Source organism: Podarcis bocagei (genome assembly GCF_964188305.1).
Source record: "Podarcis bocagei genome assembly, chromosome: 8".
NCBI classification, from domain to species: Eukaryota; Metazoa; Chordata; class Lepidosauria; order Squamata; family Lacertidae; genus Podarcis; species Podarcis bocagei.
The window spans coordinates 67,761,552-67,783,801 of NC_138133.1; the positions used below are offsets into that span (position 1 = coordinate 67,761,552).

The following is a 22,250-nucleotide window of genomic DNA, read 5'->3' on the forward strand; positions in this document are numbered from 1 at the left end:
CACACTTATTTCAAAGACAACAAATTTCAATACAACTTGAAATGTGATCAAATCTACCCTTTCTTTTCCCATTACATTCATATCAAAGCAGTCTTGTAAAATAAATAAATTGTTCCATAGGACACAGGAGACAGAATACACTGAAGGGGGAATAATCTTCAATTCAGGGAACAAAGCATTCAAAGAAGGGGAAATCGGGACTGCTCTTAGTAGTACATCGTTAATAGCTCAGTAGTGCAATTTGCTCTTTTATTTTTTAGAAAGGAACTGCAGTGAGAATCTTGTTTCCTGTAAATAGCTGCTTTGGTCCTTCTGTGAGATTATTATTTGTTTTGGGCAGCCTCCTAGCTTAAACAACTTTTTGAAAATAACTTGAATGAACAACCCTGGAGCTCTTGCTACACTAATGCTTTATTTGATTGGAACATTGTCCCTGAGTAGAACATTCATAGCAACAGTCAACAGAGAATACACAAAAAAGTGGTGGGTTGAGAAATGATTCCAGATGTGGGTGATGAGATCCTTTTTTCCATGCTTTGATCCAACGCTAATTGTTAACTAAGTTGGACATCTCTGTGTCTGTCTGTCTGTCTGTTTCTCTCTCTCTCTCTCTCTCTCTGTATGTACTTTCACTGCAGCTCTGTTGAGTGTCAGTGTGCTACACAATTGAATTAGTCACAGCTATTCTGCGTCCGGTCAAACAGCCAGCAATATTATTCGTCTTGGAATTTCTATTGTTGCATCTAATGGTGCCTTCTCCCCTCAGCAACGTAGGAGCCCATTCCACTTTGTTGGTGAACCACATAATCCGGCACTACTTAACTATAGCATTACATATGAAACAGATTTGTAATTGATGGTTACATGATAGCTAAAATATAATTCTACATTCTGATGGGTTTGTATTTTTAGTTACTTCTTGTGTCAGCACTGGCTACAGAGAGTTTCTCTCTTTCCGCCCCCCAGCCTTATGCATTGATCACCAAGGGTGTTACTATGTACTTAAAATACTCAGGACGCAGGTCTCTGTCACAAATTTGTTATACATATGGATACAGATTTAGGCCCCTCATCAAAATACGATTGTCAGTGGCTAATGTCCTAATGGCACTCCACACATTTTGCAGCATATCTTGCCGTCCTATAAGCAAAATTCTGTTTTTAAATGTTTTAAAAGGAAGGGGGGAAGCAGAAGGTGTGGCGCCCAATGCAGAAAAACCTAGAAGACATAGTTCCATTTTAAATGTCTGTGTTGGTCTTCAATTTTCAGCTTTTGAGGTGAGAGGACTGCCATTATCAAGCTCCCGGCTTCTCACTTTTTGTGTTTTAAGTTCTAACAATGAATTACCTGGTAATATGAATTACCTGGCAGTGTCATGAACGAGATGTTAAGGGGAAGAAGAGGGCATAAACTGCTTAAATGCTTTAAATTATAGAAGCACAGCAAGATGAATGTTGTTTTCTCCTCAGAGCCAGTGATATGATTAGAAAATTAGAACGTTTGTTTGCTAACTGCCAACTCTTGCATGCCTTGTGTGATAAGCATTGCACCTGAGAGTAGCAAGGCTTAAATGTTTAAGCATTTCGCTTTTGAAGTGTAGTGAGTTAGTGTTCTACTTAGAAACTGCCCTGTTTTGCTTTGGTGACACAGGATAGATTCTTGGTACTCTTTCAGTTGCTTACATTGCATGAAGACCAGGCCTGTGAAGGAGTTCAACATAGGCAAGTTTCCTATCACTAAGTATTTGGTAAAACTGGAAAGCTGGATTTGCTGACTATATCACCATCATGTAACCATCATGTTAGAACCCAGTTTTGCGTATATAGTCACTATCACATGTGACTTTCTCCTGGCCTTAGTAAGAATGAGCCTGCCATGTAGGTCAGGGATGGGGAACATGGAGTCCTCCAGATATTGACAGACTACATAATCCGTTGACCACCCGAGCTGTGATTAATGGAAGTTGAAGTCCAACAGTATCTGGACTGCCACAGAGGTTCCTTATCCCCAAGGCATGTCTTTCAGTGTCCAATCCAACTTGAAAAACTTAACAAAACAGAACTCTGAAATCAGTTCATTTCACATACTTGAAGGAAGATTTGACTTAATGGCTGCACATGATGGGCCCACTTTTTTAAATTTTTAAGAGGTTGTTGTTGTTTAGTCATTTAGTCATGTCCGACTCTTCGTGACCCCATGGACCAGAGCATGCCAGGCTATGAGAACCTTCTCATAGAATTGGAGGGGAAATGCTTTGACATTTTTATAAGCTTAATAGAAGTTGTGTTGTTTTGTGACATCTGTAATAGCCACTGATTAAGATGGTGCTTTTGAAAAGTAATTCAATTCATTAGCTATGTAATTGCCTGCTTTTCTTCAGAATATGTAACTGCTAAACATGCTGCATCTCTTACACTTATTTCTCCATGTATTTTTCCATCAGCTGGAAAGTTTTGACAGTGGTGGATTTGTTTTTATATATGTATGTATGTATTTTTGCAGAACCTTCCTCACTCCATCTCCAGTGCCTATTGATTAGCAGCTGCTTGCATAAGTGCCCGGGTTTGTTTGAGAAAAGAACAAAGTGTGTGCTTTAAAAACAACATTCTTTGGTGTGAGCTTCTGCAAGTTTCCAGGGGGGCTGCTTTGCAATTTGACCACTTGGAGAGATTGCAATTAATTGCTGCTAGGCTGGGGCAGTGAGGCAAGAGGGAAGGTTGTGATGTGAAGAGTTATCGGCATGCATGCCAGCAAGGTTACCCTGACAGCTTTAATCATTCAATTGCATTCTCTGGAGCTGGAAATGAAGGTCCTCTGAAAGGTAGAAAATGGATCTGAGAGACAAAAGACAGAGAAATGCTTCCATAGCCTTTAATAGCAATTAATTACAGAGAAATGCATTCATAAGAGGTTTTGTTTGTTTGTTTGTTTAAGAGGAAAGGCTGTCCTCCTCAGTGGTACCAGCATCTCACTGCCTGAAAAGGATTAAGTTTGGCACCTGGGTCTTCATTAACAGATCGTTCTCTGAATTTACCTTTATGTGTAAAACGCAGGCTGATGTTACAGCGGCTGAAAAATGCACACCCACATTTTGAACTATAATGGAGAATTAGCTGTGCATGCTTCCTTCTATTTGGGACTGAGACTGATGACTGCGCTTTTCTTTTTTTCTTTTTTCTTTGTAAAACATGCAGAATTGCTATGCTAATTGAGGTAAATCCATCTGTGGTTTGGCTGGCTGGCTGGCTGGCTGCCTTACTGTTGCTACAGTTAGAAGAACAGCTTATCTATTTAAAAACTTAAACGTGGAGTGGCACTTCAGGGTTTGAACTGGAGATAGCTTCTCGGAAGCAGCTATTCTGATGTCTTCAGAGCTGAGTGCTCCCACTCCATCCACGTTGGAGGCTGAGCTGAGAGCATAATAAATATGGTGGCAGCAAAAGACCCCAGTCTTCATATCCAGGATTAGGGTGTTGCTTTTCACAATGAAGCTGAATTCCCCCCACCTTTTTTGAATTCCGATGTTAGTTATATTGTGCAGATGGGAGTCTTTGTTTAGATTTCCAGAAATGCATGCTGTGCCTCAAATGCCTAGGCATGCATCAGATATAGTAGACAACTCAAAGGATGAAGGGTGTTTGATTATTATTTTTTTTGGTGGTGGGATTGAAGCAATTAAAATTGTGCTACTTAACAAGGTAAAACACACAACAAGAAATGGTTTAGCAATAGAATTTAGCTGCCTCAATTTACAAAAAAATTCAGTGCCTATATTTATTTTTATATTTATTAAATTTCTATACCGCCTTTCATCCGAGGATCACAGGAAAAGGAATGTTTTTAATAAAACTGTTACTTCTACATGACAGGAGGTGGCTTCCAGAGATGGTACTGCTTGGATATCTACCGTATTTTTCGCTCCATAAGACATACTTTTTTCCTCTTAAAATCTAAGGGGAAATGTCTGTGTGTCTTATGGAGTGAATGTGTGGTCCCTGGGGCTGGGGGGAGCAACCCGGGCTTCCCCCGCCAGCCCCGCCAAGCTCAGGGAGCAGCGGGAAGGCTGCACGTAGCCTTGCCGCTGCTCCCCAACATGCGCTCTGGGGCTGGCGGTGGGGGAAAGCCTAGCTTCCCCCACCGCCAGCCCCACAAGCTCAGGGAGCAGCGGTAAGGCTGTTCCTTTTGCCTCTCCTTTCACTGAAGCCAGGAGAGTCTTGCTCTCCTGGCTTCAGTGAAAGGAACCTGAAGCCTCTGGAGCGCAGCGGGAACTCCCGCCGCGCTCCAGAGGCTTCGGGTTGCCTTCACTGAAGGCGAAGGCAATGTGGGAGAGGGAGCACTGCGCAGCACCCCTTCAGTGAAGTGGGAGGAGAAATGGAAGGGGCTCCGTTTCTCCTGCCGTTTCACTGTAGGGGCACTGCGCAGAGAGGGGGAGAATTTTTTTTGTTCTCCCCCTCTAAAACAAGGTGCGTCTTATGGTCGGGTGCGCCCTGTAAAGCGAAAGATACGGTAATTGCTGGTGGAGCCTTTAGCAGGGGATTAGACAAATTAATGGAGTGCTAATGACCATTAGTCATGAGGGCAATATGGAACCGAAGAATACCAGCTGCTGAGGAGCAACACCATAGAATGATTAGTGCTTTCGGACATTGCTTTTGGGTATCCCAGAGGCATCTTTCTCTCCACTGTGGGGAACTGGATACTGGACTAGATGATTTGATCAAGCAGTGTTCTTCTTTTGTTCTCCTGGGAAAATCTGCTTGTGTGCTTGAGATTTCTCTGCTTCGAACTGTAATCAAGAACTTTCTCTATGTTGTTTGCATGTGCACATTTAAAACAGGGATGGGGAAAACTGTGGCCTTTCCTGATGTCATTGGACTCCACATCCTCTTAGCCCCACCTAGCGTAACCTAGGATGGTGGGTGTTTTCCAAGAACATCTGGAGTACCCCACCTCTGGTTTAAAGAATAAGAAAGAAATAGTAGGTTTACGATTGCACTGTAATCCAAATGCTAGAGCATGAGACTCTTAATCTCATGATCGTGGGTTCGATCCCCACATTGGGCAAAAGATTCCTATATTTTGCAGGGTTTTGGACCAGATGAATTCTACAGTTCTGTTATTCAAATTGTATATGACTAAACCGGTTAATATGTCTCAGTAGGAACCTATTCCTGTTTAAGAATCTTTCTCTTTTGTGTGCAACAGAGACAATTTCCTGTAATTTCAGTTATCTGGGTCTTTCCGTACTCTCAATGGCTGAAGACAGTCAAGCCAGTTCTTTCCTTTCTTTCTTTTAATCGGCAATGAAAGTTCAGAGCCTCCAGCTATGTTTCGTTTTTATTATTTTATTATATATACACACAGAGAGTTGGGAAGAAATTCTTCATTAGATACAAAGAGCGTGAATAATCTTTCTGGCATCTACTCTGAATGTTATAGTAACTGCACTGGTAAGCCAAGCAAGGCTGCAGTCCAGAGCACAGTTTTCATCTCCAAGGCTGCGCTCTCATTGCCACAGGCGGATGCCAGAGTTTGGAATCAACTGCAGATGCACATTACAAATGCTGACTTAGTATTGTTTCGTGCTTACATAAGGAAGATCTGCAAATGTCCTTCAATACTATAAAGCATTTTTATATAAGCCGTGTGTCATTTTAAATTACAGTAAACCCTCCTGTCTAAGAGGGTGGGGGGAGGACTAAAACAAGGTGTCCTGTTCAGTTCAGCACAGCAGTGCCCTGCAAAACCCCACATCCGTTGGCATTGCAGCTAGAGTTATTCAAACAGAACTTCATAGGCCATATTGCCCCTTTGCAGTGTTGGCAGAGAGATCGACTGAGTTATGAGGCTCTGCCCAGGCAGGCAGACCACAGAAAGAGGCCTTCCAAAATCTTCCCCTCTGGGTATTGTTAAACTCCAGCTCCCATCTGCCCCAGACTCCTTGGTCAATAGCCAGGGATGATGGGAGTTGTAGTCCCAAACATCTGGAGAACACTGGATTGTACTAAGACTTCTGATGCTACTGGCTTTATCCGCCATTCCACATGTTCTGGACCTAGCCTAGAGCTTTATATGTGTGGGCATGCACTTGTACATAATAATAGAGCAGGGTAGCTCTCTGTGTTAAAACGTCTTCTGCTCCTTGACTTGCAGCCCTATAAGCGAACTTGGCCCCCCCTTTTTTTTAAGGGATGTGTGTTTCTTTGAAAGTACCCACAGAGAAGCTCTCTTGTTTCCTCTGGGTCAATAAAACTTCCTTCTTGTTGCTTTCTGCCATTGCTTTGCTGAAATAAGATATCAGTATGGAGTCCTGCGAAATAAGTTTGTATCTATTCCATTGCCTTGTCAAGAGAGAAAATGTCTTTGAGCACCATGAAATTCACTAAGCCTCTTTAGCCAAAGGGCATCACTCATCCTCCATTAGAGCAGAGAATTTTTTTTAGTGCGGGCAAGAGCTCTGTTGTGTCAGGCACCATCTAAAACACATTAACAGATGCACAACTCATGTCTTAAAGACCTCTGCAAGTTCTCTCTCTCTCCCCTAGGTTCATTTGGGTACCAGGAAAAGCATGGGAGCGGAAGCAATGAATTTTTAACTTGCTTTCTGAGGACCATTCAGCACCCTCAGAGGAGCGGGTTTTTTTCAGGCAGATGTTCTGGGTTGTTCTCTTCCCCTCCCGTCTCACTTATTGGAAAGAGTGCTAGGCAGAGCACACAGAATCTGGAGCCAAATTCTTAGTAGGAAACCATCCATTGTGGAAGGTTACTCCCCTGGCTTTGGAGAGGTCAAGACACATGCTAACTTAACAGGATGATGATGAGGCTCATTGTTTAGAGATGTACATACTTCAGTACAGTCTTCTAAACATTGGTGGCTGGTGCCTATTGGGTTTACTGGGGTGGAAGACAGGGAGGCCAACAGTGGGTGGAGCAGAGCCAAAGACTGGCAGAAGCCACTAATTCTAGTTTTGTCCCCATCCTCCTCCTTGGTAAGCTCTGTAATGGTAACACTGACATTATGGAGAAGGAAGCAAGTAGACAGAGCTACTTCCTGGTCTGGTCGTGAGTAAAAAGACAGGTGAGGACTGGCTGAAGTTGGTTGAGCAGTTCCCCATTTGCTTTCATGGACCAGCCTCCACTACTTCTAAATAGATCCTGCTAGAAACCAGGTTTTATCAGCATTCATTCATTGAATTTTATATAATATTTCATACATATGTGTATATGGAACACTAAAGCCCCAAATCAAGAGATTATCCTAAAAATAGATGTCGTGGCATACAGTTACTGTTTAGGTAGCAGGAATAGACTTTGAGAATCATGGTGGACCCGTGAGAAAGCAAATTGGATTGGATTTGGTAGGCACAGTTTTAATCTATTATTATTATTATTATTATTATTATTATTATTATTATTATTATTATTATTATTATTATTATTAGAGGGCCCCTTCCTTTGGTGATTTTATATTGTACTTGATAAGACTTTACCTGAATTGACTCTGTTTGACCTTAATGACTTAATTACATAGCAAAATCAGGCTGGCTATGTAATGGTATGATGTTATCCTGTTCAATACCCTCAACTGACTGGGATTGCCCATGTCACTGATTCAGGAAGGAATTGCATCACCGTGTAGCCAATTTAGACAGGATATGCAGTGTTACGGCATCATGACAGTCACCACACGCTCCCTGATTGGGTGGCACTGCCAATGTGACTAACCGGGGGGGTGGGAAATAGGATTTGTAAGTTAAAATTAAAAGGCCGCATAAGCAGCAGATAAGAGGAAATGATGGCAGAGAACAATGGCAGAGTTTTTTTTAAAAAATAACTTATTGACTTTATACCAATTTTAAACAGTGGTGGTTTTCTGACACAGACTCCTGAGCATTCTAATCCTAATAAGGATTGTGTGAATTTCTCTAGCCTCTTTCACATCACTAGGCTCCCTAGCAAAACAAAACAGCTATGCGTCTCTGAAACATAACATATACCTTTACAGGGTTGTCCTCAGTATGTTGACCCACCGTGGAATTTATTCTCTGGTCAGTACACACAGTGGGGTTTTTTGGTTAAGAATAAATAAATTGAGGTGCTCATATCATATGTTGATAAAAGTGCCTTTGGTGACAGTAAAATAATGGTTGCCGTGGGCAGCAAAAGAAGAGGTGGCAGCACTCTGAGGGCACACATACGGTGCCAGCTTTAAACTCTCTATATAAGGCTGCCTGCTGAAGAAATAAGATTTGAAAGGCGCATGAGTGCTAGGCCACTGATTATGTAGCCCTAAAGGAATCAGTGGTTCTGCAGTATAAGTGCTTCCTACATTTGCTTATCATAGTCTTTCCCCAGCTGTTATGAAATGGTGATTGGGATGCTTTTATTTAGATACGTGTGCAAGATGAACCAGGGGCGGAGGGTGGGTGGCACTCTGATACACCTATTCCCTTCTCCCTTTATATCTGTGGTCAGAGAAGATGCCTTTACCTTGACTGTGGGCCTAGGGTGACACCATTTCTGTAAAACTACTTTTATTTTTTAATTTTGTTGATGACTTGTAAACAGCTAACAACTCCCAGATGTGCAATCTAAACTCAGCACATATTTGAGAGGGGAAGCAACCTGTATTTAGTGCTTAGTGGACATTAATCTGCTTCGCATCCCCTAGATTTAGATTTATTCCTGTTTATTCAGTATCCAGACTGGGCTCCAATGATCATTGGCTTGTAATATGTGAAGAATTTAGGTCAGAGGATTTTCCAGCATTATACTCTTAAGAATATCAATGTAAGTGGGATAATAATTGATGGATGGGAATGCAATCCCTGTCTGAGTGTACTGAACAGAGTTTCTGTGGCTCTTGCATGGGGCCTGCGCTTGCTGCCTGACGCTAAAATCATACACAGTAAGCCTGCAACTTACACGAGGGTTACGTTCCGGAGACCGCACCTCAAGCAAAAATAGCATATAGACGCAATGTTGGGTGGGATTGCCGAAGTCCCGTCCCCCCCCCCCAGAATCCTACCTCCTTTAAAGTATTTTGCCATGCACGTTCAGCTGAATGCACACAATTAAATGCATGTAGATTGCGATCTAACAGTTCACACTTAGGTGGGAGTAAGTCCCTCTGAACCCAGTGGGAACTTATTTATAGTAGGCATGCATAGAATATTGCTCATATGTTCTTGTCTGGATCTTTGATGTTTAATAAACTTAGTCCATCATGTTGTTTTATGTGTTAAAATATGAGAGCCCATTTCCAGTGATCAAGCGCTGTTTCTTATTCTGACTTGACCAGGGAGCACTAGCCAGCATTTCTCTGTTTTTGTCCCTTTTCTCATTTTTTTAAAACCATTTTTTCTTGCACAAGTGCATGTTCAAGTTGCTCATATGAGATTCCACCTAAACTGCCTGTCAACCTCCTGTTTCAGGTTGTAATATATGAAGGGGCCTGCTGGTTTTTAAATGATTCAAAGTTAATAACTGGGAGCTTTGTCAGTTCATTTTGAGGGAGTAAGTATAATACCTCTGCCTATCAGAAAGTATGTGTTTGACTGCTGATCTTGTCATTGGTTGTGTTTATGCTATTTTTTAGTGAGGTGGTGTTGGGTGTGAATTTGTTGGCTGCCTTGGAATGAGATCTGAAAAATGAGTGACAGGCTCTCTACCCTTGGTCCTCAGTAAATATTTCCCGAAAACAGTTGGGGAATAACTCACTTTATACTGAGCTCTGTTATAACTGCAATTAGATCCTGTGGTACCCATTATAATATTATCTGGAGCACTATGGGACAGATCATTTTCTCACTAATCCTGGAGCATCCAAATCCCTATATCCTTGAGCCCCCAAATTATCTCCACCAACTAACCCACCTTGGAGCTACCAACACTCATTCTTGCAGCTGCTTATCTGGTTCTTGTTTGGATACTGGATTGAAAGAGAGACATCTCTCTCCTGGAGTATTGTTGTAAAAGCAGCCCAAAGGTTGGTAGCCCTGGGAAATGTTATTTTCCCATGGCTACTGATATACAGAAAAAACAGAGGAAGGAAGCAGTTTAGCTGAAAAGAGATTTTGGGAATCATAATGCTTGCCTTTTATTTAATGCAAGCACAACAAGTCCTTGTGCTTCATATTTCAAGCCAAGAAAGTACAGACTTTGACAATATGTCTAATAAGATCAATTTAAATTAATAAATCTTGGCTAATGGAAACAGGACGTAGCCTCCATGTTGACCTCATCTTTCGTTAAACCCAGTTCAACAATGTCCATGAAGGATATTCTTATGGCACTTGTTTTAACACTGTTTCTCACTACCATTTATTGTGACGTTTGCTTCCTCGGTTCAGTTAATGATATACTGGGATGAAATTAAATTAGAAGTTGTGCTTGTGTTTCATGAAACAAAGAACTAACCATGCATTTCACCATCATTTCCAGAGAGCAGCATTGACCTCCGATAAAGACCTGTACCTTGACAACAGCTCCATTGAAGAAGCATCAGGAGTTTATCCAATTGATGACGATGATTATACTTCGGGTTCAGGCTCAGGTAAAGCAATATCGCATAATGATAAATGTGTTAGGGCCGGACATGGCCTTTGTCCTACAGTTCCATTGTACAGCATACACTTCACATGCAAAATGTGCCAGGTTAGATCCCTGGCTTCTTAAGAATGAAATAAAATCAGGTAGCAAGCAATGAGAAGCAGAGTAGTCATTACTGGGCTAGAAGAGTCCGACCATGTTCTCTTCCTGTGTTTCCTATGTGGGTCCCCACTAGTTGTGTTGATGCACTCAGGTCAGCTGATATGTGTGAAGCGGGCCCTTGATCAACAAGAACATGAAAAAACCTAATCTGTAGAGTCCAGAAAATTCAGTCTAGTGGTACCTCTGGATATGAACGGGATCCGTTCCGGAGTCCCGTTCGCATCCAGAAGCAAACGTAACTAGCGATGGAAAGTCTGCGCACACATGTGACACTTTTTGCCGCTCCTGCGCATGCGCGTGACGTCATTTTGAGCGCATGCGCGAGCGGCAAAACCCGGAAGTAACACGCTCCGTTACTTCCGGGTTGCCACGGAGTGCAACTTGAACGCGCTCAACATGAAGCATATTCAACCCGAGGTATGACTGTACAGGCAGCTCCCAATTTATGCGGAGGTTACGTTCCTAGGCACCATGCATTTAAGTGAAAGTGTGTATATTTGAAACACCTTTGAAAAAGCCTTCAGACACCCCCTTCCGCCCCTTTTGGTGACTTTTTGTTTTTGTTTTTTTATAATTTTTTTATTGGTTTTACAACATTTTTTAAACAATACAAACAAATAAAAAGACATACAAACATGTATAATTTCTTAACCTTTTTTTCATATCCCTCACTTCTCGGACTCCCCCAAACCTCCCCTTCCTACATCCCGATTTCCAAAATTATTTCAGCAAATCCTAAATAATTTTATCAAATATATTTCTTCTTATTCTTTTCTTTAACTTAATCTTATGTCGCTGTAATCTCCTTTTCTTTCTCAAAACCTCGACATTTTAACATTCATCAATATTTTAATAGTTCTTAAGATAGATTTTAAATTTCTTCCAATCTTCTTCCGCCGTCTCTTTCCCCTGATCACGGATTCTGCCAGTCATCTCGGCCAATGTCATATAGTCCATCACCTTCATCCTTTTGGTGACTTTTTGGGTCACTTCTGTATTTGGTGCAATGCACATGTGCACAACCGCACATATATTGGATGTGCCTAAAGCAGACATTGCCTGTATGTTGACTACCTGCTGAATCTGTGATGCTGTTTATGATGAAGATTAGAATCCCCATGTTGTTATCAGTGTCTGTATCATTTAGTAGGATGACCTTGGTGACACGCTGCATTTAAAGGCCACGGAGAATGTTTGGGCAACAAAGAAGTAATTGTGGCTCAGGTGACACCACGTGATAATTTTTGCCACAAGCAAGAGCATTGCATCTCATTAGCATATGTCAGTTAAAGCGTATTTTTTATGGAGAGCATAATGTTGTTGATGGGCGTGGGGGCAGGGCTACCTAGAGTGACGGAGATATTGAGTGTGTGGCAGGGAACAAACAGAGCTCTCAGTGGCTACCCCTTCCATGCTCCCACCTGGATTGTGAAATTTCATGTGCATTTCTATAGTTACACAGTAATCCTGAACTTTTCTGAAGCTTCCTGTTGGTTGAATTGTGCATTTATGTTTTCTGGAGTTGAGATATGCAGTCTTAAACGCTGATATCCTGTTGGATTTATTGCATATAAATAAGGGATAAGACAAAAAAAATGGGATTTGGTTCTAGATTAGACCCTGAGGAATTAAAAAAGTGGTTGCACCAGGCTGCTTGGTTAATATAATTCTTTCCCCCTGCCCCAGTTGAATGTACTGAAGTAATGGAAAATTAAACTAAGAAAGCCAAATACTACTGAGCAAATCTCGATGAATTAAATCAGTTAGGTAGATAAAAGAAAATGTCACGAGTGTTTGGATTTCAGTGCAAAGTAGTTGCTACATAATCGGTCAGATAACTATCCGGTCCTTTTTACAGCTAAATAAATTACACAGTAAATGCTTAGGACCTTTTTGATTAGCCAGCTGCTGAATAAGTAAGGGCTGGTCCCCACAAACACCAGATTACATTCTTAAACTGTTCCTGGGGGGGGGGGGGTGTCACATGCTTGAATGCTTCCCTATGAAAGCAACCCCCCCCCCTGCAGATCAGGGACATGGGGAAATGTGGTTGGACACCAGCTCGCATCAGCCCCAGCCAGTATGGTCAATGGTCAAATATGGAGGGCCATGGGTTCGCCTTCACTGCTGTAGATAGGAAACCAGCATGTTGTGAAGAGTTCAAGTCATCTTACAACAGGGTTGTTGTAAGGACAAAAAGGTTGGGGTGAGGGGAGAAGTATATGCTATCTTGGAGCTCCTTGGAGGAGAAGCGCCAATATTTATTTTACATTTTTCTGCGATGTTGATGTTTTTTTTAGAAAATATTTTTTTAAAAATAAAATAAAATTGCAAATAGCCTTTAGGGCAGCACACAAGTATCGGCAATAAACTAGAGCAGAGCAAATATGTACAGATGCGTTTCCATTCATATTCTTCTTATACTTCAGGGGCTGAAGAAGAAGAAGAAGGCGATAACACGCCAATAGTGGTGCCATCAAGAACTCTCCCAAAGATGCCACCAACTAGTGATGCTCCCAGAACTGAGAAAACCACGCTGAAAATGCAGACCAAGGTACCTGCGCAAACAAAGGTGTGTTCAGGGGAGGAGCCTCTTGCTGGTTTTTAAAGCTGCCGTGATAATAATTTAACCTTAAATGCCATCTGATGTATGCTTTAAGAGGATTTACTAGGTTTAGTGCAAAGCTGTGGATTAACCATAAAGACAACTCCCTTGGATATCATATCAGTCTATTAGGAGAAACGCAGAGCTTTGGTCTTCTGTTCTGAAACGTGTGTACCCCTCCTCTATATCTGAGAATATATCAGAAGCTACTCTCTCGTAGAAGGCGGCCGGTTCCCACAGTTTGGCAGGGTTCTTCCCCAGTGCTACATTTTCCTCCTTGAGCATCCTCAGGCTCCCCAATGTGTTAGTGCCTACAGCTAAAATGGGAAAGCTTGGTGACAAGTGTAGAATCCCCAGCCTTGCATTTTCTGCTGTTCAAAGTAGCAATAGCCTATTGCAAGGAGAAAGGGAGTGGGCAGGAGACTCTGTGCTTAAACCTTGCTCTGCCCACTGCTTCCCCTCTTTTAACCCTTAACCCTATTCCAACCAGCTTCTCTCCCCCCCCCCCCTTTTAGTGTGTAAGGAAAGCAAAAGTTGGGGTAGGGTTAAGTACTGCAAAGTTATGATTCTGAGTTGCATTGTAAGAGATACTTCCAAAGGCCTGAAACTTGCAAAAAATCATAGTGGAGAGTTTTCAGTAACTACCAAAGAGTAGGGCAAACTGCTGTAATTTCCTGCATCTAGGGCACCCAATAAGCATCACCGAGCAGTTGGCTATTCCTCTTATGGACTGTGAATCCTATCAGAATGTGCTTGTTGCTTCCCTTACGAATTCTGACACTCAAAAAGGTTTTACACAGGGCAGCCAAAATACAAAATATCAAAAGGAACTGATGGCCGCTAAGAGCTTTGTTGTAGGGCTATTGGCATACTGGGCTTTGTACAGAGTTCCCTAAAATTAACAGTGGAAATGTTTTGGGGCGTGGCTTAAATTGTGGGGAATAGGCTCCTTGTTTTCAAATGATAGGAACAAGAGCATGGGAAGTTGCCTCTCACCAAGTCAGATCACTTGTCCACCTAGCTACACTATGCTTTCTACACCAACCTTATTTTCCAACTTGGTGTCCTCCAGCTGGGGCTGATAGGAGTTGTAGTCTAAAACAGCTGGATCACACCAGGTTGGGGAAGACTGGGGTACACTGACTAGCAGTGGCTCCTCAGGTTTGAGAGAGGGGACTTTCCAAACCTACCTGGAGATGTTTGGGATTTAACCTGGGACCTTTCGTATACAAAGAACATGGTCTTCCACTGAGCTACAGGCCATGTTATGTTACACAGTTAAAGAATATTTAAACTGAAATAGACTATATTCATTGCACCATGTAGCAACACATCTATTTGATTTTACTCTTATTTCATGGGGTAAGCAAATCTATATAAGCACACATTGATTTGTAGGAGTTATTTTGAGAAAGGGGTCTGAGGCTTCCAGTTAGAAATTTAGGAGACAAATTCTTCCCCGTCCTCCATCCCCCTTTAAGGTTCTCAAGAGAATTAAGCTAAAGGTGTCAAGTGAATAGGAAATGTATATATTACAGAATTTGAATGCATAAAGGGTAATGGTTCCTGTCACTGCTGCTGCGGGTTGTTGTTTCTCCCCCTGAACTGACTCTGTGCCATCGTTTTCCCACATCTTGTGCTACAGTCACCTGAAGAGATTGATAAAAAGAGAATTCTCAAGCCTGACGCTGAAAACAAAAACGCTAAGAACGAACCAGGTGAAGACACCGACGTATTCACCCAAAAACACTCAGAAAACCTTTTCCAGAGAACAGAAGTATTGGCAGGTGGGTGCCATATGTTCATAAACTGCAGAATAAGGAGCTTCCTGCTCTATTTTGAAGCCAAGGTATTCACTATCTCTGCAGCTACTCACATAGCTGTTGCTTTGAGCACTGTTCCTCCCCATCCTGTGGTATGATGCAATCTCCCCACTTTTTTCTCTCTTTTGCAACTGAGGAACGGTTTTATTGCTTTTTTCCTCTCCATACATTGCTGCCCTTTCCTTAGCATCTCAATAATGTTTACACCAGGACATTCACCTCCTCCTCAAGGGATGAAAGAAAAAACAAATCTCTTTCACCTGAGGGGGTTTTTTGCAAAGGGGATGGGGCTGCTAGAAGCATTTGAGCTTTGCAAATTCGGATACAAACGAACCCTAACCTGCACCTCACACAGACGAATGTGAGGATCTGAATACTGCCAGCTTTGGATTTCACACGTCCTCAAATTTTACAACGCAGTTTTTTGTTCAAAGCATATAGAATTGTGTTTAATGGTGGCACATGTTTTCAGATACTGTTCAGAAATGGGCATTTTGAGAGAACGTGTGTTGAAAATACATATTGAGCACCTACCCTAGAACACCCCTTTCTTGGCCACTGGTGTACCAGCAGTGGAGGGGAAATGGCAGCAGTCCTTTCCACAAGTGGTGGATCTCCCTCCCAGAGGGTGGGCCTCTGGGCTACTCTCTCTGGGACCAGAGAGTTGCACCCCTCATGTAAATCCTTTTGCATTTTGCAGCCAAGTAAATATATTTGGGGCTGGGCTTGTCAAGCCTTCAGGAACATTTTAGAACGCCCCTTCCAGAACCTTAACAGTTATTCGGCTATAAAATAATCTGGGTGGCTCTTAAGAACCTGATTGGGTTATAAAAACGGTTTACATGTTTAAACTAAACTAAATTAAAATGTTACAATGGCAGTGCTCCAAGTGGCCATAGTTGGCAGTGCCAGAAGCAAAAGTAGGGGGAACAACATTTTTGTTAACCCTTTGTACAGTGGAATGGTTTCTACGCACCCTTGCACACTCCTCCCTATTCAGGCAAGCAAACTGCATTATTCAGGGATGCATTTCAGCCAGGCAGAACCCTAATGGAAACTGCAGAGCAGGACCAGTGAGGGGCGTGGCCTGGGAAGAGGAGGTGTGGCAAGGGTGGGAAACCTCTCCACTTGGTTTCCAGGCTTGAGGCTTGTTGCTTTGAAATGCCATTTTGAAAGGTTGGGATACTCAGTAAATGATGGTGGTTGTTTTTTCTCTTGAAACAACTTGGAGGCAATACACTGCTCCTGGTGAAACTTCTGTTCTTTTCCCTTCCATAGCTGTTATCGCCGGTGGAGTTATTGGTTTTCTCTTTGCAATCTTCCTTATCTTGCTTTTGGTATATCGCATGAGAAAGAAGGATGAAGGCAGCTACGACCTTGGAGAACGCAAACCATCCAGCGCTGCCTACCAGAAGGCACCTACTAAGGAGTTTTATGCATAAAACTCTTAACTTAAGTGTCTCTGTTTAAGAGATCACTGAACTTTTTAAATAAAGCTTTTTTTTTTTTTTTTTTGCATAGAATAATGAAGAAACCTTTTTTTTTCATTAAAGAGCCTTTATGGCACCTTTATGATAAAAAAAATCCCATTGTATTTAAAACTTTTCATGTATTCCTTTTAAGAAAATGTAAAGTAAAATCTTAACATTTTGCAGTGTTCTGTGAATAACAGTGGCAAAACATTATTTTATACAGCCATTGATGTTCACTGAATCATTTAAAAACTTTATGCATAAATGAAAATGATTGTTTTTATCCTATGGTTCAATGAAAGTTGTTTAATTTTTGTCAGCATGTCTGATTGATCTTACAAGTTAGTTTTTATTTCATTAATTTATCTGTTTCCAAAAAAATAAAAAAATGCCTTTTTGTAGTTGTCATGGTGCAATTTGTCTTCGGATAACTCAGATAATGGTAACTCTTAGTGTAAATGTATTTTTTCAGCTATGTAAACTTTAACCTCCACTTTGTATAAATTTTAGTGTCAGAAAATCCATTTTACACCTTGCTTTGTTTCTCAGTGTTCCTGTAGCTTCATTGAAACTTACAGCAGCAAATTAATGTGTAAAATTGGACTATTACTGCAAACGATGTAGTCGTACCTGTACAAAAACAAATCTTCTTTATGGGAGATTTTGCAGTAAGCTACTGACAAGCCTATACAAACCCAAAGACTCTTAACAGTATTCCAAGATGTTGCTGCAAATTTCTATGGCCACTGTTGGTTAATTTCTTGCAATTTGAAGGTACGAGTAGGAATTGAAAAAGAATCCTTTTTTTTAATTGTTCTTTAAAAAAATGCATTTAAGTTGTAAACGTCTTTTAAAGCCTTTGAAGTGCCTATGATTCTATGTAACTTGTTGCAGACTGGTGTTAATGAGTATATAACAGTAAAGAGAGAGAGAGAAAAGAAAATGTTGGTATTTTATAAGCACAGACAATTCTAATGGTAACTTTTGTAGTCTTACATGGATAGACATAAATTGTAATTTGGGAACATAAACACTACTGAATAAATCATGTGGCCTAATACTGAAATATTTCATTGTGGACTTTATTTTGTTCTCTTTCGTATAATGGCGACTTCATGTGCCATGCTACTAATTGCATCTGTTATATGATAAAAGGATATGTTGGAAACAAAGGTCCCCGAAGGTTGCTAACAAGAGTTTCACGGGAGAAATAGCTCTGTTTATAGCCTCATTAAAATGAAAATGTACCTGCAGTTGTTAATTCTTTTCACATTGGTGAAATGTTAAGTGCTAATCTATATGGGCCACTTCTTTAGTGCTCAAATTCACATGAATATAAAGTTTCAGTTCTCCATGTGCTTGAATGATTCCTCCCACCCATGCCTTGCCCTTGAAATAAGCAATATGGATATGTTTGCGTGCCTTGAAAAGTAACAGAATTATTCCACATCATTATCTCTGTGGTGGGGGTTGAGAATAGCTGGCCAGAACTGTATGTTCAGTGGCCACCATTTCTCCAAAGAAAAGGATGCGAGGAGAGGGAAGAAACAGCAGGTGGGAAGGGGGATGCTTGCATCCTTCCTTTGCTACAAAGGTGAGTCAGGAAACTAGATCCTCTCCTTTTGCCTTGTGGTGCTTCCCTGGAAATCTGTGCAACCACACAGTAGTGGCCTCCAGACGCCTGAGTCCCACTGAATGTGCTTTGGACATCATGCCAAATGTGGTGCTGCAGAGACCACACAGAAGTGCCATGTCCTACACAGTCTGTATAAGATGGACAAGAACAAGGAGGCATGATAGGGCTTAGTGAAGGGACAGTAAGGATGAGGAACTTGTGGCCCTCCAGATGCTGGGCCCCAGCTCGCAGCAGTCCCCACCCATCATGGCCAATGGTCAGGGCAGGTGGGAGGATGTGTCCCATCAATATCTAGAGGTCTACCCAGTCCCCATTCCAGGGGTAGGGAGAAGGTTAACCTGCAGTAGACAGCACAGAACTGCTGAAGTTAATGTACACCAAATAATGATGTTAGTCCTGAACTTAGGTCTCAAATATGACAAGCTGGAATGGTGTTTGTTCTTTTTAAGGTGCAAAAAATATGTTTTGCATCCTATAGCAGAGAGACTGAATGCCGCAGTAGCAAGGAGGAGCTTCAAAAACAGATTTAATAAGTGGAGCACTGCAGCCTTAAAAGCCAAGCGCTTTGAGGTTCATGTGGAAGGTGGGTGACCAAGCCACCATATAGACCAGGAGAGGATAAAGAGAAGAGGGTATGTCAAAGAGGCAAGAGGGTTTCATGAGACACAAAGATCTGACAGAAGAGGGGAGCCGAATCAACCCTGGCGATCAATGGGGTGACAGATGTCGCAGCCAGATCGCCCTCACATCCAGAAGAGGGGAGGATGTAACCTGAATAAGGAAGTCCAATGAAGAGAAGAGTGCAGTAATCTGGGCAAGTGAAAAAACCAAAGTACCACACACACACACACAAAACCCCCCTATCTCTTTACAACTTGCACATTCAACGTTGGGCTTTGAGTCTCTCTGGATTGGCTTCTTTTGCTGGTACAGTGTGTAACAGAAAAAGTGTTGGATTTATGCAGGACCATCCACACATTGTTCTGCTTTATTAGTTGCTCTGCAATGCTTTCCTGTTATTAACACGTATTTTGCATCTGGAGTGGAATTCTTGCTCTATAGCACAACAAAAGCAGGGTGGGGAAAAACAGCCCCAGGACATGGGTGGTCTGAAAAGTTGCAAGGTTTTGGCAGCAAGCCAAGGAACATTCCCTGGTTGGAAATGAAGTGGTATGTACAATCTCAACTTTCTGCAGTCTCAAGCAATATTGGAAGCGTGATTGCGTAGAATCATCTGGATACCGTCACGAGCGCAAATTACAATGGATGTACAACATAAAGGGCGCGTGGAGGGGCATCCTTTCCCTTGGAAGGGTGTGATATTGGAAACTCGTGTAGCAGGAGATTAGACTTCATTTTACTTTGCATAATGGAGTAGCTATTCTAATAAAATCTCACCATTTGACCTAGCAAATAACACTATGCTTGGTTGTTTGCAAGAGACCGAGTGGCAGCTTTCCTGCTATAGAAAATTATTTAATAAGTTACTTGAAAGCTGACTGAAATACTTCGCACGCTTCTTTTGATTTGCCACAAGCTGAGCCGCTTGAAAATGGTGTTCAGCAAGTGCTCATTAATTGCACAAAATGTAGTGAAGCGAAGCTCACGAAGCAACAGCTGCTAGAAATAACAGCACCAAGATGAAATTTTGGCAAAAAGCCTTTGCTGCTACCCAAATGCCAACATAAAGTCTACTATACCCAAACACAGTTATTTCATTTGCATGGTCTGATGTAAAGTCTTCTGCATAATTACAGGTTGTTTACAGGTTGAGTAGGCCAAATATTAAATGGGGAATATTGCACAGTCAGAACTAAAGCATCTACTTATGCAATCTACCCCCACCACATTTGCAATGGGAGATGGGTGGACTGGATGAAGGGACAGCATCACTCTTCCTGTGCGGAATTCCCTCCTCCACCTGCTGAATAGGTGTGCAGAATAGCCAATGGAAACCCCCAAAATGAGGCATTTGGGGTGTGGGTGGGGAAGAGCTAAACCAATCTGGGATCTGCTGCCCCTCTGACTGGCATGTGGAGCGGAACTGTGGGTGCAGAAGTGGCCCCAACAGAAAGTGGCTGGGGTGCAAGGATAAGGGTTGCATCCTAAATATTCAACCTACTGTTTTGAATTTTCAACTTTTTAATTCTTCAAATAATGCAAAAGATGTCTTTTCCCAGTATAGACTATGCTTCTAAAGGCAATTTTACTGGAATGAATCTTCCCTGTGGGTTGGATCCAAAAGTGCCTTGTGCAAGCAGAGGGGTGATTCCTCTGGGCCCCATTCCATACCATTCCAGGAGTTCCACTGACCCATCAGCAGATTTTCAGGGTCAGAGGAAGGTATGCAGTGCTTTTCTAAAGCCAACCCTACATGCTTCCTACAGGCCAAGTTTTGTTGTCATGGTGAAGAATTTTATACTCTTGATCTTCAGTCTGCTTACTAGCAGACGCTTCACTACTCTGCTGCTAAAATACATATAATTCCTGATCCAAGAACTCTGTCATTTTGGTTCAATACTGTATCTAAAATGATGCATGAGGGAAAATACTCCTTTGTGTGCTCTGTAAGTGATTCTTTGTAAGTGGGAGTGACTTTGTTAAGTGACTCAAGCCATTGTATAGATTAACTCAATAAATAAATTTAAATGGCAATAGTATGCCATAGAAAGGGCCCTACCCTGGATGAGGACTCTTGTCTATTAAATTGAGACCCCCCTCGTTCTCTTTTCACATGCCCAAGGCAGCATACAGCATGAAAACGAATAATATTAAGATAAAAGCACATCAATAAAAACAGTGAAAGCCATCAGCACCGCGTCACACTTTCTTGTCCCAGTGAAGGCAGCAGGATGGTAAAGAAACACAGAGTGTGGGGTCTCCACTGTACTGAGCGATACAATAGTCTTGTCTGGATTCAGTTTCAGGAGATTCTCTTGGATCTTGGGCCAAGCTGTGACTTTGAGTCAGAAGAAAGGACAAAACATGGTTGCCTTCTGTTCTTCCCACCCATCTTGCAGTGTAGTCATTTGTTTTGTACTGGATCCAAGAAAGCCTGACTGAAGCTGAATCAAGAGACAATTAAAATGATGATGAACCCACTGAATCTTTCAGGGAGCATGGATTAATTATTGTTCTTGCCAAAATGACAACAACTTAACTTTCCAAGTATAATTCTTGGTAGGCTTAAATTAATATTTAACCATTCTGCTCCTGTTGCTTATTACTCTCAAATTCGTTGCAGAGCTACCTAATTTAATAGAAAGTGGGTGGGCGATACAATAAAAGAACAAAGTACAGTTAAATTGATGCCGTTTCCTGCGATGCAGAAAAACATATTGTTGGATGGTTTTTAGATAGTCACACATATTGAACACGCCCTTCAGTGGACTGCTTGGTCATTTTTACATTGTATTTTTACAAAAGGGTTCTTATTGCTTTCTGTGGTAGACTCTATAGTTTATTACATATATGCTTCCAAATCAATGGCGTGCTCACTTTTTGAATAATGTGGACAGTTCCGATTGTTCATTCTCAAAAAGGATATTGTAAAGCTGGGGAAAGTTGCAGGAAAGGCGGAAACAAAATGATCAGGCGGCTGGAACAACTCCTCTGTGGGGAAAAGCTATAAATAAAACCTTTGAAGGTTTTTATTTTACCTGAAAAAAAGATGACTAAAGCAGGGGTTTATAATAGGTTATACCATTATGCATGTTGTGAGGATTTTCTTTCTTGTCAGTCACAATACCAGATCTCAAGTCATCCAATAAACCAGATTGCAAACCAATTCAGGACAGAGAAAAGAAATAAATACATAAATAAAATTAAAAAAATTGTCCAGTAGCACCTTAGAGACCAACTAAGTTTTTTCTGGGTATAAGCTTTCGTGTACATGCACACTTCTTCAGATACACTTTCTTCAGACAAAAGAAAGTACAGTGGTACCTCGGGTTATAGATGCTTTAGGTTACAGACTCCGCTAACTCAGAAATAGTACCTC

The 22,250-nt window shown here is 41.6% G+C and overlaps 1 protein-coding gene across 2 annotated transcripts in view; it reads left to right on the forward strand.

Annotated features, from left to right (window-relative positions):
* SDC2 (syndecan 2) overlaps nt 1-17,680 on the forward strand; it is a 63,422-nt gene extending 45,742 nt beyond the window's left edge. Inside the window, exons 2-5 of one of the 2 annotated variants that reach the window (XM_081205237.1) lie at nt 10,445-10,556; nt 13,144-13,286; nt 14,965-15,106; nt 16,421-17,680. In XM_081205237.1, the coding sequence (XP_081061363.1) occupies nt 10,445-10,556; nt 13,144-13,286; nt 14,965-15,106; nt 16,421-16,584 (561 nt within the window). In that variant the 3' untranslated portion in view covers nt 16,585-17,680. The remainder of the gene's footprint in view (nt 1-10,444; nt 10,557-13,143; nt 13,287-14,964; nt 15,107-16,420) is intronic. The other variant, XM_081205236.1, reaches the window with a different exon arrangement.
* The last annotated feature ends 4,570 nt before the right edge of the window (nt 17,681-22,250 follow it).